This window comes from Macrobrachium nipponense, chromosome 35 (assembly GCF_015104395.2).
Source record: "Macrobrachium nipponense isolate FS-2020 chromosome 35, ASM1510439v2, whole genome shotgun sequence".
NCBI lineage: Eukaryota > Metazoa > Arthropoda > Malacostraca > Decapoda > Palaemonidae > Macrobrachium > Macrobrachium nipponense.
The window spans coordinates 43,748,758-43,764,276 of record NC_061096.1 but is presented as its reverse complement, the minus strand read 5'-3'; the positions used below and the strand labels follow the sequence as shown (position 1 = coordinate 43,764,276).

Here is a 15,519-nt window from a genome sequence, read left to right as displayed (position 1 = left end):
CTATATCCTCTTTGAATAGTAGTAGTAGTAATGTAAATTACATCAAAACAAGATTAACTTTTAAATGGAGATACTATGGCAGTGGTAGGTTGGGGTCCTGTTAAGCTATTGACTACCTTCCTGTATTAAAAATTTGCCTGTATATTTGTTATTTGTGACAAAACTTTTAGTATTGTACTGTTTTGTTACCTTAAATTTGTATCCTACCACAGCAGTGAAAATAAGAGAATCAGTCTTGCTTTTTTTAAGAGCATATCAAATTCTATATATAGCGTAGAGTGAAATTATTTGGTTTAGTGTTTCACGGAATCATTTGATTTCAGGAGTGACCGGACTGATGTTGTGGGTGAGTTACGAACAGCAGAAGAGCAGGCGGAAGAACTTCGCCTGCTGGTTGATGCATGCACCAAGTCTCTTGAAAAGATCCTTCATACCCACACTGTGCCTGAAGATAAGAAACTGGTTAGTTAATGGTTTTACTTTGTATGTTCTATATTCAATGTGTAGTCTGTAACAGTCCTTGGTTACAGAGGTTATTTTGGCCTATACATTGTGACTTGCATAATAAAAATGTTGCTATTGTTCCCATATACAGTACTATATTAAAAATGATGGTACGTACATATTGTAATATCAGAGAAGATTGAAGTTGAAGTCCTTGACCATATGAATATTTTGTATTACGTATCCCAAAGCTCAGATCGTAGTACTGTCATTCTACATATAGTATTGTTCTAGGAGCCATTGGTGAGAGAGGAGGGCTTTGTGCAAATCTAAACACCAAAATTATTACTCAGACATTCTTGTTAGCTACAATTTACAGAGAAAAAATATAAGATAGATGCATACACATCGCATGTAATTATGCACACTTGTTTTCTTCACCATGATCTCAGTCTGTTGCTTATTGAAATAAAAAAATTTAACTTGAGTTTATACATCTTGTTTAAAGCTTCATGATTTTCCATTTAGGAAAGCTAAGTACAGTGATGGTACATTTATTAATTTTTTTTTCTTTCATGTAGATTGCCTTGTTAAATTATTGCTTTGAAAGTAAGACCAATGTAACTTGTAGTATATAATTAGGATTGGTTTCATGACCAGTTGAAAAGGGAAAGTATATACCAGTCTTAAATTTCTTATAGAAAAAAAATTGATGTATGATACTAATATAGTAAGGGCTCCAAATATGATTGAATATATTTTTCATATAGAACAATAAGGACAATATATATCTGCAAATAAAAGTTAATTCTCTGAAAAAAAAAATAAGTTGGATTCACTGTAATGTACGTATCCATATATCTAATCCAAGCAAAGTTAACCCCACCCCCACCCAGTAGTGTTATGGGGCTACACATTGACTTCATTGCTGAGTTCTAACAAAATTAGGGTGTTGGCTGCCAAGGTTAGTGGGGGTTCACACTTGATGAAGAGTTGGGGAGAGGCAGCTCTTCTTAATTATGACAGACATGGAGAGGATGGACTTGGGGATGATATACAGTATTGGTGATTTATTGCAAACATCAAAGGAGTATTGGTGATTTATTGCAAACGTCAAAGGTTCAGGAGAGTTGAGGTTGTGCAGCTGAGCAGGAAATGATGGTAAAAGTTAGCCATTGCTGCTTTTAGAACTATTGTGCCACTTCTAGAATTGTTAGAATTAACCTCCCTCTTGGAATTAATGGTGTCTTGAAGCCCTGGAAGGATGTTCTAAAAATGTGAGGTATAACAAATTACGAGTTTATGCATCTATTCTTTGTCAGCAATCTCAGCTCCTTACTTTTCAAAAGCTCACTATGTCACTTAAGCAAATTTGCAGCATTCTCTCTTTTGACGTCATTGAATGTAACTTACGTTTGACCTCAAAATAAAAGGGAAGCCAAAGAAATCTTGGAACAACTCGGGTCATATCTTCTGTGAAACATCATTCAGACATAAAAATTGGTCTTCATGCCTTATGTCCTTGTTGAGGCTGATTGCATCCTTAATCTTAATGTTGAAGTTCCTCTCCAGTTCTCCTGCATTGTTCTGTTGACTGGAACTAAAAACCTGTATTAAGGCGCTCTATGGTATGCTGCTTGTGGGATGCCACAGTCATTGGAATGATCCCCAGGCCAATGGGGTTGGGTGAAGTAGGTGCAGCAACTCTTTCTTGTGACACTTGATTACCCATGGATTTGGAATGACCGAGTATTGTCAGTAAGGAGGCCAAACCAGTTGGGAATGCTATTCAATTTGGAATGCTGCTAAAGGTCAGGCAAAAGAATAAGCCCATCTTACCCATGTAAGTGACATTTTGGTATTAAAGAATTCTTAGTACTACTGTAATTACCCCCTAAGATCCATTGCCTTGTTATTTCTATAAACACTTTTGCAGCTGCTTGTTGGTATTAGCAGTTTCTCCATATGTTTTGCAAGGAAAGCACACTATAAGCAGTGAGCACCTCAGTGGCATGGTGTTGGCATACCACCTCGGTGGCTGCGAGTTCGATTCTCGGGCATTCCACTAAGGTGTGAGAGATGTGTATTTCTGGTGATAGAAGTTCACTCTCGATGTGGTTTGGAAGTCATGTAAAGCTACAAACAAACATACACTGTAAGCAGTGAACAAAGCTTGAAATTTAATACTATGCATTATGCAATTGTCCAATTTTCAGCCAACAATGAGTGTCAAGTCTTGGAAACAAATCCTTTGAAGTAACTGAATTATTTAAATTTTCAGTTTAATCAGTGATTACATATTAAGGAATTGTAATTAAACAAGATATATATGTTTGTGCTACACGTTGTATAACGAGGCTGCACTGTGAGGTTATTTAGACCTGCGATGTTATACGCAAGTATCGTGTGGTATACTTCCCATCCTCATCTGTGATTGTGACGATAATTTGTAAGTCAGAATCTCCTTTTAGTATAAAGGCGGAGATGTTTGAAAACTCATGATGATAACTTAACAATGGTATATTTGCAAAACTACATCTCTCGAGTAGAAGGCAAGAAGGTAGTTAGGAGAACCTGATTCTAGGAGGGAAAGTAGAGTTATAAGTTACAATTCATTTACAAGAGTATAGGAGAGCACAGCTTAGCTCAGCATACATAACATGCAGACAGTTGAACATGTGAGAGGAAGTCACGTAGACGTCTGGGCTATAGGTCAATAGGTTCTCAGGCGAAGCACTGTGACCTGTTTTGACACAATCATGGATTTGATTATTTCAACAGTGACCTCTTAGGTCATTAGAGTATTTATACATATGGAATATGTATTTTAAATGTAACCCTTACATATATATAAGGGCAGATCCTTCAGGACACCCTGTTAGAGTGAAGAATATTGACTTAGAGGTATGATTAACCTCTGTGATAATAATAACAACAATGAAGGTAGTGCCCATTTTGTAGAGATAATTTCATGGTAACAATTTAGGCAGTTGAAGTGTATAACATTTTTTATTTTCCTTGTACTTAATGGATTAGCATTTTTTATATTTATACTTGTACGGTATAAAGCTTTGTCATGATGTAATTCCATTAGTACAAAGTTTGCCAAAAAACTTTTCTATCTATTTGTTCTATAATAACCTGTTTTTGTCTTTTGTCACACTGTTAGCTGGTTAGGGAAGCTTTAATGGCTCTGCATCATCAGGAAGAGTTGGCAAAACAAAGGTTTACAGTACAAGAAATGTGAGGTAGTGAGAAGAGTTGGCAAAATAAAGGTTTACAGTTCAAGAAATGTGAGGTAGTGAGTCATAGATAATTGTTGTTCTATAGGGCAATGTTTGCCTTGCATCTTAGTTTACAATAAATAACTGTAGTTGGTTAATGAAGGTGAATGTTATAGATGAAGTTCAGATACATGTCATGACAGTGCCTGCCTTGCCTTTTGATATGCACAGTAATCGCCTGTTAACTCTGACTACTGCTTACTCTTCTTACGAATTTATGGTGTTTCCTCATATATACAAAGGTTCTGTTATACATTAACTTATACTTAAGCTAGTAGGATTTTCTGCTCTGGATCATTTTAAAAATCATGACCAATAAGTGCGATGGAATTGTATTTACTGTCATTTGAGGGTTTCTTCACATTTTTTAGCAGCAGAGGTAGGTATCAACCCTTGGCGTCACAGATGATGTTAGAATTGATGAATTATATTTGTACAATAACACAAAACTTAATTATGCTTTATTTGCTAGTTGCAGATATTTGTGTAGCCTTTGTGTTTAAGTAGCTGCTGCTGGTAAGCAACTAATAGTATGTAGCTAGGTTTACAGCCAAGTGCCTTGGCCCAAAAGTTATGTACTAGACTTGACTTCTGCTTTACATCAAAATGCAAACAGATTCAGGGCCGATTGATTTTGGATTCCCAATTTTTGGGGTAGATTACTAATTAAAACTCATTTGCTTGCTGCCTTTAAGGAATCATGTCCCTCCTGAGTTCACATATGGCAAGACATAAGGCTAGAAGTCTAGTGCCAAGAATATAGGATATGGTCATTTCTAGATATACTAGTAGAGCCTTGGCTTATGAACATTTTTAGGGTCTACCCTGTCTGGAATTCAGCATCAAGGCTGTTTCTTGAATTCCATATGCTCCTTTCTGAGGAATGCCAAAGATTCTTGAGGAATACCAGAGTGGTTAGTTTGTGGTGTTGAAGGAAATAGCAAGGGAATTTGGCTAAGAATATGTAGTCTGCTCTTAGGTTGGAAGTTTGTCTATTCTTGTTTGAAGTCCACCCCATTATTGCTGTTGACAAAATTTGATTGATTAGTCAATGAGTATTATTCTTTTTAAGTAACACTGCACAGCACTGATGAGTTGATGTCCTTCTATGGAGCTGCTTGCCTACTAGTATTACTAATTATAACAAACTTCCTGTTGCAGTCATTTGAATCTCAGTGATATACCAAATCTGTGAATGGTAGTGAAAACTTTTGTATACGTATAACATATTGTATATTAAGAGAATTGCTTTATCTACTATATGTTAGAAAACACTAAAATTGCATTACGTATTTCATGTTTGTGAAGTCTTTGATGTGTCTTATTATAATCAAATGTGTAGAGTTTTACCTATTCTCACGTTTTCTAAACAAATGTGTGTATGGGTGCCAAATTTTCCGCATTTGGCTTCAAATTTTGTTTTTTTGTCTAAACAACAAACAAGCCGCTGAATTTAATTTGTCATGTCGATTTCACATTTTTTTTTTCCCCTAATATATTTGGCATAAACTCATAATGCATTCTATAAATCACAAGGTTAAAATGAGAAAATCTGATAATGGTAAATCACTTACAGAGGAAGATACCCGAGTACCAAGCAGCTGAAGGTCTGAAGGAAGGTTTGAATACTTTACCAGCATCCACTGACAGCAATGACCTCCTCAGGTTAGCGCATTAATGCTATTTTTTGTCTGAGCATTTATTTTATACTGTAGCTTTAAAAAATCAATGATGGTAAAGTACTCATCATGTCCATTATGTGAAGGCACTTACTGTTGAATAAATAGCTAAACAAACTTAGATTTTCAAATTTATTACTTCAAAAAGGGCTTTGTCATTTGAAAATTTGAATTTAGAAGTTACCCCAGTTTCATTGAGTAGTCTCTCTCTCTCTCTCTCTCTCTCTCTCTCTCTCTCTCTCTCTCTCTCTCTCTCTCTCTCTCTCTCTCTCTCTCTCTCTCAAGAATGTTTTATCATAAATTTATTATGATAAAATTAGGGTTTGTAGAGAAACTATTGTAAAAACATTGCTGTTCTTTGTTATTCTTTTTTTACATTTCTTGTTTTAATTTTACCAAATTATCGAGCTTAATTGTAAAAATTTTTCATTTATGGATTGGTATACACACCAACAAATAGTGGAAACTGTAGAGAACTGTATATATACCTAATATACTATGTTACAATGAAGTATGTGAAAGGGTAATGAAAAATTAGGCTAGTTAATAATGCTTAGAACCCTCACTAGAATACCTAGATTATTCTGTGCACTTTTGGCCAAGAGGGGAAATTTACTATGTTGCTGTCCAGTAGAGTCAAAACTAAATAAGGTCTTGAATAATGTAAGATAGTACTATTTGAATAGCAGGTGCATTTTGGTTAAGGAAGCTGAATGTTATGGCTCATTTCAGAAATATTCTTGAGCGGGTGGTTGAAGCCCAGCAGGCTCTGGGAATGGATATGCTTGATTTTGAAGATCAAGTGGAAACACAAGTCTTGAATCCTCTTACCCAAATTATAAAGGATGAATTCCCATTAATTGTTAAGCAGAAGAAGCAGTTGAAGCAGGTAATGTATTTTTTTTTATGATCAGCCTTGAAAGTTTATCGATATACTACATAACTGCTTTTTCTTAATTTTTTTTTGTATGTACTAGTAATATATCAACTAATATATTTAAGAAAAAATAAGTCTCTATTTGTGAATAATTATTGTTTGCATTTACAGATTGGTCTAGACTTAGATGCTGCAAAGACACGATTACGAAGTCAGCTTGCCAACCCTGCACAGAACACCAAAATTGATACTTATCGGGAAGAACTAGAAGAAGCAGAATCAAAATTGGACCAGGCTCGTGTATGTAATAGAGTAATTGTACTGTTGTTTTTGTTACTGCTTTTATTTAAATGATAACTGGTCAATTTCTTCATCATGCTTTTTTATTTAGTTTTGGAATTTATATGTTTATTTCTCAAAGGCTTCATGTACATTATTTACTTGTGAAGAAGCAGGAGTTTTGCTGTTCAGTCCTTGTGATTTTTATAGTTTTGGGAAGGATACTGATGTAGGTATCACATTTTGAATGTATGTTTTTGTATCTAGCCTTAGATCTCAGATGGTTTAAGATAAAGATAGCAAGTTGTAACTTTGGAAAATGTTCTACAATCTCAGATGGTTTGAGGTAGCAAGTTGTAATTTTGAGAAATGTTTTACTTATTTCTAGGTAGAAAGCTATTATCTTGACTGAAAAATCTTTGGAGATAAGATGGGCACAAAATTAGGTAGTTTTCAAAAAGTTCTAATTATATGGATCTTTATATTTTAAACAAATTCAAATAATGTACATGTAGTACATATAATGTTCATGTGTATGGTGAAGCAGTCTCTCATCTGTATGGGGTAGCAGAGTAATTGTAGATGCCACATTCAGGACTTACTAGATACCATATTGAGGACTTTTGACACTAATCACATTTACAAACCTTAGACTGTGCCTTAGCCTTGTTACCATGGCTTTCCACTTTTTTTTTTTTTATGAAAGTTCCTTGCTTGAACTTATTTTCCTCTCATAAAATATATTGTTTTGATTGGTTAATTAGATAGTAAGGTTGCTTGGTGAGTGATTAGGAACATGATTGTCAGCTTCATTCATATCTTTTATATATATATAATTTAAATCCATTATTACTGTTCTACTTAGATATGGCTATCTTTGAGAGGTGTGTGTTTTTTTTTTCTTGCATGGTATATTAGCTCCCCATGTTGACTTGCTTTACTCACTATATTTCTAGAGCAGTTTGCATAAGCCAAGAAATATTAAATATTTCACATTTGCAGGCCTAAGTGATTAGACTGTGATAATGCCAAATAAGCACAATGACTTAATTTTTTATGTGACCTCAAATAATGCTTATATTTTTTTCAGGACACTTATGCATGTGACATCTTTAGCTTGTTGGCCCGCCACCGTGAAGTTTCCCAGCATATTTGTGGATATGTTGAGCTTCAGCGAGAGTATTTGTATAAAACACTAATGCGACTTGACCAAATCTTGCCTGATATGAAACAGCAGTTACAAGCATCATCCTGTAGCCCAGTGTATGGAGTTCCTCTTCATGACCACTTGCGTATTGTACAGAAGGTAATGAAGTGATTGTATCCTTAGTCTGTTTTACAGAATAATTTTAATTAGCAATATTTTAAGTGCATTGCTTCAAAGTATCTTTGATGCTCATAGTTCTCTCCTTGTCTCATCACCAGGATATAGCAGAGCCTATACAAGTATGTGTCATGCGAATAATTGAAGTGGGGCTTTATGAGGAGGGAATATTCAGAGTTGCTGGAAGTGCTTCGAAGATTCGACGTTTGAAAGGTGCATTTGATGCTAATCTAGTGACATATGAGACATTAGCACTTGCTGATGAACATGATCGTGATTATGATGTGCATGTGGTGGCAGGTGCATTGAAGTGTTACTTAAGAGAACTGCCAGAACCTCTTTTAACTCATGTTTTGCATGATCAGTGGTTGGAAGCTGTCCGACAGAGTGATCATCAGTTGCGTCTAAAAGCTATGTGGATGGTAGTCAATCAGCTTCCACCTGCCAATTTAGCCAATCTTAGGTATATAATAAAGTTCCTAACCAAATTAGCTGGTAATTCGGCATCCAATAAGATGTCTCCAAGTAACATTGCCATTGTCATTGCTCCTAATCTTATTTGGGCCCAAAGAGAAAATGACGAGCAGCCTGACCTATCTACACTTGGACGAAATATGAGTTTAACAAGTGAGTATCGCTCAGTGGTGGAAAATTTAGTTGAGTATCATGATTATTTTTTTAAGGAAGATGTGGATTTTGGAGTCATTCCTCGTGTGCCTCCTTCACCTTCACAGATTCACACAGCTCCTAATGGCAATGTACCACCTACTCCCTCGGCACAACAAAGAGTAATTTCCCATGGGCACCGTCGAAATATCAGTGCTGATTTTGGTCGAATTGATACTAGTGGAAGTAATATCCCCACACTTTCAAATGCTGGAGATTGTGATAGTCCTAAGCAACCTCAAAGAACAAAGAAAAAACAAGCGCCAAAACCACCACCAATAAGACCAGCAAGTTCCCATGGAGTTCATGGTGCTGGCCAGAATGCTCTGGAAAATCAAGGAACAGCAGCAGTTATCAACACCTCAAGTGCCTCAGCTTCACCTGAAACCCAACCCAAAGAAAGTAGTGGAGGACCTCCTGGTACCCCAGCTCCAGCTACTCGCCTTCATCACAGTAACAGTATCAAAAGACCAACTGCAGAACCCCCAAGACCACCATCATTAGCTCCACCAAAACCCCCAAGACCCAGCCCACCTATAGTTGAAAGTGGAGAACGACCGTCAAAAGTACAATCAGAATCCAATACCGAAACCAAATTAGTGCCTTTGGGATTTGAACAAATGCACACAGCCAAAGATATGGATTCGAGTGATGACTCTGAAGTGTTCTTAAGGAAGAAGCCAGATGGAGATGGCCCACCTTTAATAGGATTTGCAGTTGATGATGATTTAACAAAGGAAGAGGGAACTCTTCCTCCCAAGACTTCAAGTTCATTCCGTCAAAGTTTAGAAAATGTTTTGCAGCTACAGGCTGCTGGCCAGCCTGTTGCTCTACCACGACACAGTGCCTCGACAGCTTCTACATCCTCTGAAGGAGATTCTACTCCTCAGGCAGTTCTACCCATACCCCGTACCTCCTCAGGGAGTGAAAGTGTTCGTCCAGTTATGCCCCCAACACCAGTGCAGCGCACTACTATTCCAGTCTCAACAGCAGCTGCAACACTCCCACGGCTCGCTAGGGAATCTAATCAAACTGCAGCAGAACGTCCTGAACCAATGGTAAGAAAGACGAGCTTGGTTTTTTATACCATTTTGCATTGTTAAGGGTGACATTACTGTGCTTTATTCATATACTAATGTAGCCATTGGTGGTGTTCATTACAGTATCTATAGTATCCTTTTTTTTTTTTTTGGGGGGGGGGGGGTTAGGATGTAAAAATGATTTCTCTCCACTGTCTTCTGCGATGTGTGCTTTCTACCTGAATTTTTATCTGGTTAAGGCCTTCATACATACCCATATTTAATATTTTCTGGGTCTTCTTGGTGGTCTTTGTCTTGCTATTTCCTAATTGGTTCTCAGTCATATCCAAATCATCTCAGTCTGTGAGATTTCACTTCAGTTTCCATCTTCTGTGTATTACTTCTTCCTCATTACAGTCAAGCAGCATATTTCTACTCCATCCAGGCTGTTGATAGTGCTAGCCTTTTGGGATGTCTCAAAAATAAAAATATTTTACCTCTTAACCCTTAATGGACGGGTACCCTAGTATGAGTAACCATAAAAGGTTTTGAGTGGTGGACGGATTACTTTCTGGTGAGTAACAATATTACGCGCCATCGATTTGGAGAGACTGGGCGTGAAAGAGGTTCCATGATTTCAGTAGTCCATAAATTAACTAATGGCAACGTTTAGACTGGCTCAGTTTTCCGACTCTAGGTGGCTCATGGTTTAGTTTTTTGTGTGACTTCAAGGGAGCATGTACATACTGCTTCTCTCAAATGATGTCTTTAATTATATTTTTTTTAAATATACCCAAGGGTTGCTGTTGGTTTTAGTTTTTATCTTTTATGACAGTGTGTCAGCTATAATTGTAATTTTGCAATGAAATATTAGAAAAAGCATGTATAATGTATAATCCAAAAAAGTTACTGCATCTTTGATCTCAGAAAATTTATGTAAATATATTTTACAACAAATATATTCAGAATTTGTAACTGATGTTAGTTCTTATATGTTATGATATTGTGTGAGCTGTAAATATACTTTTACAAAATAAAATAAGATTATTAGAAAAAACAAGTATAATTTGGTAAAATTTACGATTGTCTTGTAGAAGGATCCTCACAAGGTAGGTAGGGAGAATTTAAAAAAACAAAATTTTCTTACACCTTGTGCATTTGCATATCTTCCTCTTTCCATTGAAGTTTTTAATTGGCCGACCTCAAAGTTTGCCTAGTATGGGGTGCTGTATATTTTTTTTTTTTAGCCCAGCTCTTAAGGGTTAAGGCTTTCTCTTCCATCACAATATGGTGCTCATCTCTTGCTTTAATTGCTTATATTTGGTATTTTTAAGGATTTTGAGCATTGGAAATTCCTTTATTATTTGCAGTCATGACCATCTCGTGTGATGCCATTTGCTGAGGTCCCTCCAATAACTTTCGTGTAGTGTCTACATGGCGGTTTTCCTGACTGTTACCTTTGTTTCCTTTCTTTTCATTTCTCTCACTGTCAGTTTTATTGTTGTTACAGTGATTTGAGATCCTCTTCTCTTTTCCATTTTACTCTTATTTTGAAAATTATATAGTCTAATCCTCTGAGTGTGCCGTTTTATTTAGTTATGGTAATTGTACAGGGGCAAGCTGGTGGAAAGGGAAGTATGTAAGAGGGAATACCTTTACCAGAAAATGAATACTGCTTGATGTTCATAAAAATTTTTTTTTTAACAATAGTTTAGTGTGTTAGCTATTTCTGTTTAATACTGTAGTACATAGTAGTAATGCCACTTTCTTTATTTTCCTGTACACTTAGCAAAGGGTAGACAAACCAGCTCTTCCTGAAAAGCCTCATCTCAACCGCTCAACTATCGTAGTGGACCATTCTAAACCACAAGTACCAGAGCGACCATCAGTGGTGCCACCTCGTCCATCCAGTGTTGGCAGTGTTGGCAACCTTACATTGAGTTCAGGTTTGTGAAATTAATTTTTGAATTAGGTTTTCAATAGTGCATAACTTACTGTAAAACACTCATAGTTATGTATTGTAACATAAGTTTTACTACTGTCAAGTTTACCAGTCAAGTTGAAAGTATATTAAGAAAATTTTGTTACTACATGTGTATCTGAGTAAATTCATATAAAATATGGGATAGTAGTGTTTCTTGAACTTTTGAATCATATATGTAATACTTTTCAGTAATTCCAGAAGTAAAGCTGTAACATAATTTTACACCAATTAAGAAAAATAAGTGCTAAGCTGCTGTATGAGGGAACAACACTCTACTATTATTGTTTCCTCTCCTAAAGATGGTAGTGGTTTGAATGAACCGGAAACCCATGACGAAATGGTGCTATCTCAGACAAGTGAGGACCCTGCCTGTTCCAGTAGCACAGGAACTGTTCACTCGTTACCAGAGAAGAATCCACACACTGTGGATAAGCAGCAGGTTTCAGTAGTCCAAACAAATCCAGCAAATGCTGGTGATGGTAAGTACAAGAATATGTTGTTTATTTCATAATGTATAACAGGATTCAGTTTTATTGTATCCAATTAGCCGGGAAAAATAATACTAATTTAGGAGTGGCAAGTATTTGCTTTTAGAATTTGATCTCTATTTTTTAATGCTCAGGAATTTTTCCCAAGGCTGATAGCACAGATTTGAATGTGGAGCAGAGTAGGGGACTATTTTCAGTATTATTTTTTATCCGTCAAGTAATTTAAAAAGTAATGTAAGACTTTTGTTAACAATACAGGTCTTGTTACTATTATTACTATTATGGATTAGTTTATCCATACCTCTGAGCCTAATATACAGGTCTTTGTGACCTCTGCATTTTTGTGCTTAATAATTTTTAAGTAAAAGAAGTGCAAGTAATTGGGAAGGTTATGTATGGCATTTAAAACAATAATACTAAAATAGCTATTATATGTGTATGATTTGATATAACCAAAGAAATATGTTAAAAATAGAATAATACAGTATTTACTTAATGTCTTTATAATACTTTATGATAGTCTCTCATTTATCTGCATTAATTAATTGAAAGTGATTGGTATAAAGGGGCAAAATGCAGATAAGGGCGATGTCCTGTGCCTAGCCTTGCTAGCCTGCTGCAAACTTGGGCTAACATCAAAATTGACTTGGCCTACCCTTTGCTAACACAAACTAGGTCAAAAACCAATAGAGTCCACTGAAGGAAGAACTATGTAGCACTAACATAAATAAAAATCCACTAGAAATATATTTTATTTGAACTTCAGGTAGCAAACTTTCTCATGTGTCACCTTCACCGCAGTACCAAAAAAAAAAAAAAGTTCCATTATAATGTAGTATACACTGCATAGGTCACAAAACACATACCCAAAGAAAAAAGTGCATACAAATTTCCTTCAAGCTGTAAAGTAGGAATGTGTCAAGCAAAATTTTGAAATTTGAGAAACTTCTACATTAAACAACACTTTGATACATATATATATATTTAATTCAGTGAATGAGCATGCACACTTTCCTATCTTAAGCTCTCTGTCATATATTATTCATTATGGTACCTTAGGAAATCATTTGAACACTTAACCTAATGCATAATATTTTGTGCTACCTAAGGATATACCTGTATGGCCTTAAGGATATATTTGTATGGTCTGGTGGCAATAAAAAGGACCACTTCCTACACCCACAACATTAGTCATGACTATTATTTCTTTTCTCTCCCTAACCTCAATCACATAACTAGGAATGTAAAACTCCAAACTCCTAGAAATCCTTAAGCTAATCAGCACAACTTCATTTTACATCAGTTAGCGTATGTACAGTACTGACCGAGCTAAGGTTATTGGAACAGTGGTTTCATTTCCACCACCCCAGGTGGTTGGTTTATTCTACACTCATGGAAAAGAATGCAAGTAAGGCATAGTGCAGTCTCAGACAAAGCAGATAAATGAGAAATTACTTTTATCTTATTTTTATGAACTGGAATTAACTTCTAGATACTTTATGATAGAATGATTTGTTAGGTTAAATGAGATGACTAGGGGTACACTAGGGTTTTAGAAATAAATTTAGAATATTTTCCTTTTGCTCATTTTCTCTTTATCTTTGCTTTTCTAATTCAGTTAGCATGAAGAGTATGGTAAATTTAGAAGATAATTTATAAAGGAGTTGGGTCAGTGCTTCTGGAGTCGGAGGTTAACTTTTCTTCTTTTAATTGTAATATGTAGATGGGTATGTCAGCGTGTTTTAATATTATGAAATGGTAGAGCCAAAGCTAGAGACTTATTTTGTTTGTAATGATAAAATCTTAAATAGCTATATTTAAAAATATCATTTACTTTTGTGGTCCAGGTATATTATAGCTGTCATAATGGGAAGTGTACTGTTCAATATTAGCATTCAATAAACAAGAGATGTCTATTCATGAAAAATTGTCACTAATAATAACACAGAATCATGATCATGAAAAGAACTCCCTTTCCTCAGTGAAAGATTTTTACAGACAGTTCCTTTATAAACTACTGTTCATTTTCAGTGTTGGTATAATGTAAAATGAAAAAATAAGGCACAGGAATGAGGAAATGATCTGGTGAATTTTCATATGAATATTTCGGTTCAAAGCTTAAAGTAATTAAAGAAAGAAGAAAATGTAGCTCTTAATTTGCAAGTAATGGGTTGCATGTTGGTGATTGGCTTTTGTTATGCTTTGATTGTGAAAATTTTAACATTAATTACTAACTTAACTTAATATTTAGTGATTATTTCTTAACAATATTAACATCTGTGGGATTTGTTTGCTTTTAGCTTAGTAATTGGGCTTACAGCACTGCAGAGTTATAAAACATTTTTAGATGGTGCTTTTCCTAAATACTTAACTATATGGTGGTGGGTGTGCTTCCAATTGTTGGTGTTTTTTTATGCATTCTGTTTCAAAGTGAAAATCCTAATGCTTACATTTTTTGTAAGTAAGCTGATTTTTTCTAAGAATATTTTATGGAAATTTAAAATTTTGCAATGTTTTTTCCTTATATGTTTTCATGATTAAAGCTGTTTACCCTGGGTGTGTCTGGAGAGTAAGAAATAGTTTTCTTTTAAAGGTGAGGTATCATTCTACCATTGATATGATCTTCATCCTACAAGGAGTTATGGGCAGTTTGTCTTTTCTTTACAATTATTCCCTGTACTACACATCAGTTCCACTTTGTCATTCTCTTTATTGAGTGATCCTAGATGTTGTATGCAGAATCCTCTGGTAAGGTCTTCTTTTCCTCTGATTTATAGTTACAGTGGTACCTCAAGATACGAAATTAATCCGTTCCGAGGCGGCCTTCGTATTATGAGTTTTTCGTATCTTGAGCCGCATTTTACATGTAAAATGTCTAATCCGTTCCAAGCCCTACAAAAACACCGCAGTAAATTATATTCCAGGCCTACAACACATGCTCTAGGGTTACAACGCCAATCCGACGGAAGAAATATGACTCGGAAAAGGCAAAATACTGTACATACTTGAGTAATATTCAACTGCATGTAATGTTCAATCCCATTTTTACTGCATATATTAGGACTTTAGCATATGTCCCTTAGCAATAAGCCTAGCCTATGTTAGCAGTTGCTATGTAGCCTAGTCTATGATTCTGACATCTAAACCTAAGAAGCTAAAAGCTTAGAATATGCTAATAAAATGTATAAATAATCAGTGTACTCATTTCAAATAATTATTAATTAATCGTTAACTATAATACAAGCAAAGAAAAAACCTTCCAGTCGTTTGATTACATGCAGCTCTTACGAGTATTGAACGATCGCCAAGCAATCACTTTTCCTAGCACACAGTAAGCCATAAATTTTCATTAGTATCTCTCTTCAACTAATGAAACTACCAAACAGTATAATAACCATTCATTTCTATTCTTTATTCTATCTTTACCTAATGGAGATAACTGAGTTACTGACAGCTATAATGAAATATATACGTA

At 35.3% G+C, this 15,519-nt stretch overlaps 1 protein-coding gene across 2 annotated transcripts in view; it reads left to right on the top strand.

The window, feature by feature from the left end:
• The window catches only part of LOC135208713 (SH3 domain-binding protein 1-like), a 77,424-nt gene that overhangs the window by 46,432 nt on the left and 15,473 nt on the right, over positions 1–15,519 (top strand). For both annotated transcript variants that reach the window (XM_064241191.1, XM_064241192.1), the window contains exons 2-9: positions 324–462; positions 5,305–5,393; positions 6,140–6,296; positions 6,456–6,584; positions 7,654–7,869; positions 7,989–9,611; positions 11,362–11,518; positions 11,856–12,035. In XM_064241191.1, coding sequence (XP_064097261.1) covers positions 324–462; positions 5,305–5,393; positions 6,140–6,296; positions 6,456–6,584; positions 7,654–7,869; positions 7,989–9,611; positions 11,362–11,518; positions 11,856–12,035 — 2,690 coding nt within the window. The remainder of the gene's footprint in view (positions 1–323; positions 463–5,304; positions 5,394–6,139; positions 6,297–6,455; positions 6,585–7,653; positions 7,870–7,988; positions 9,612–11,361; positions 11,519–11,855; positions 12,036–15,519) is intronic.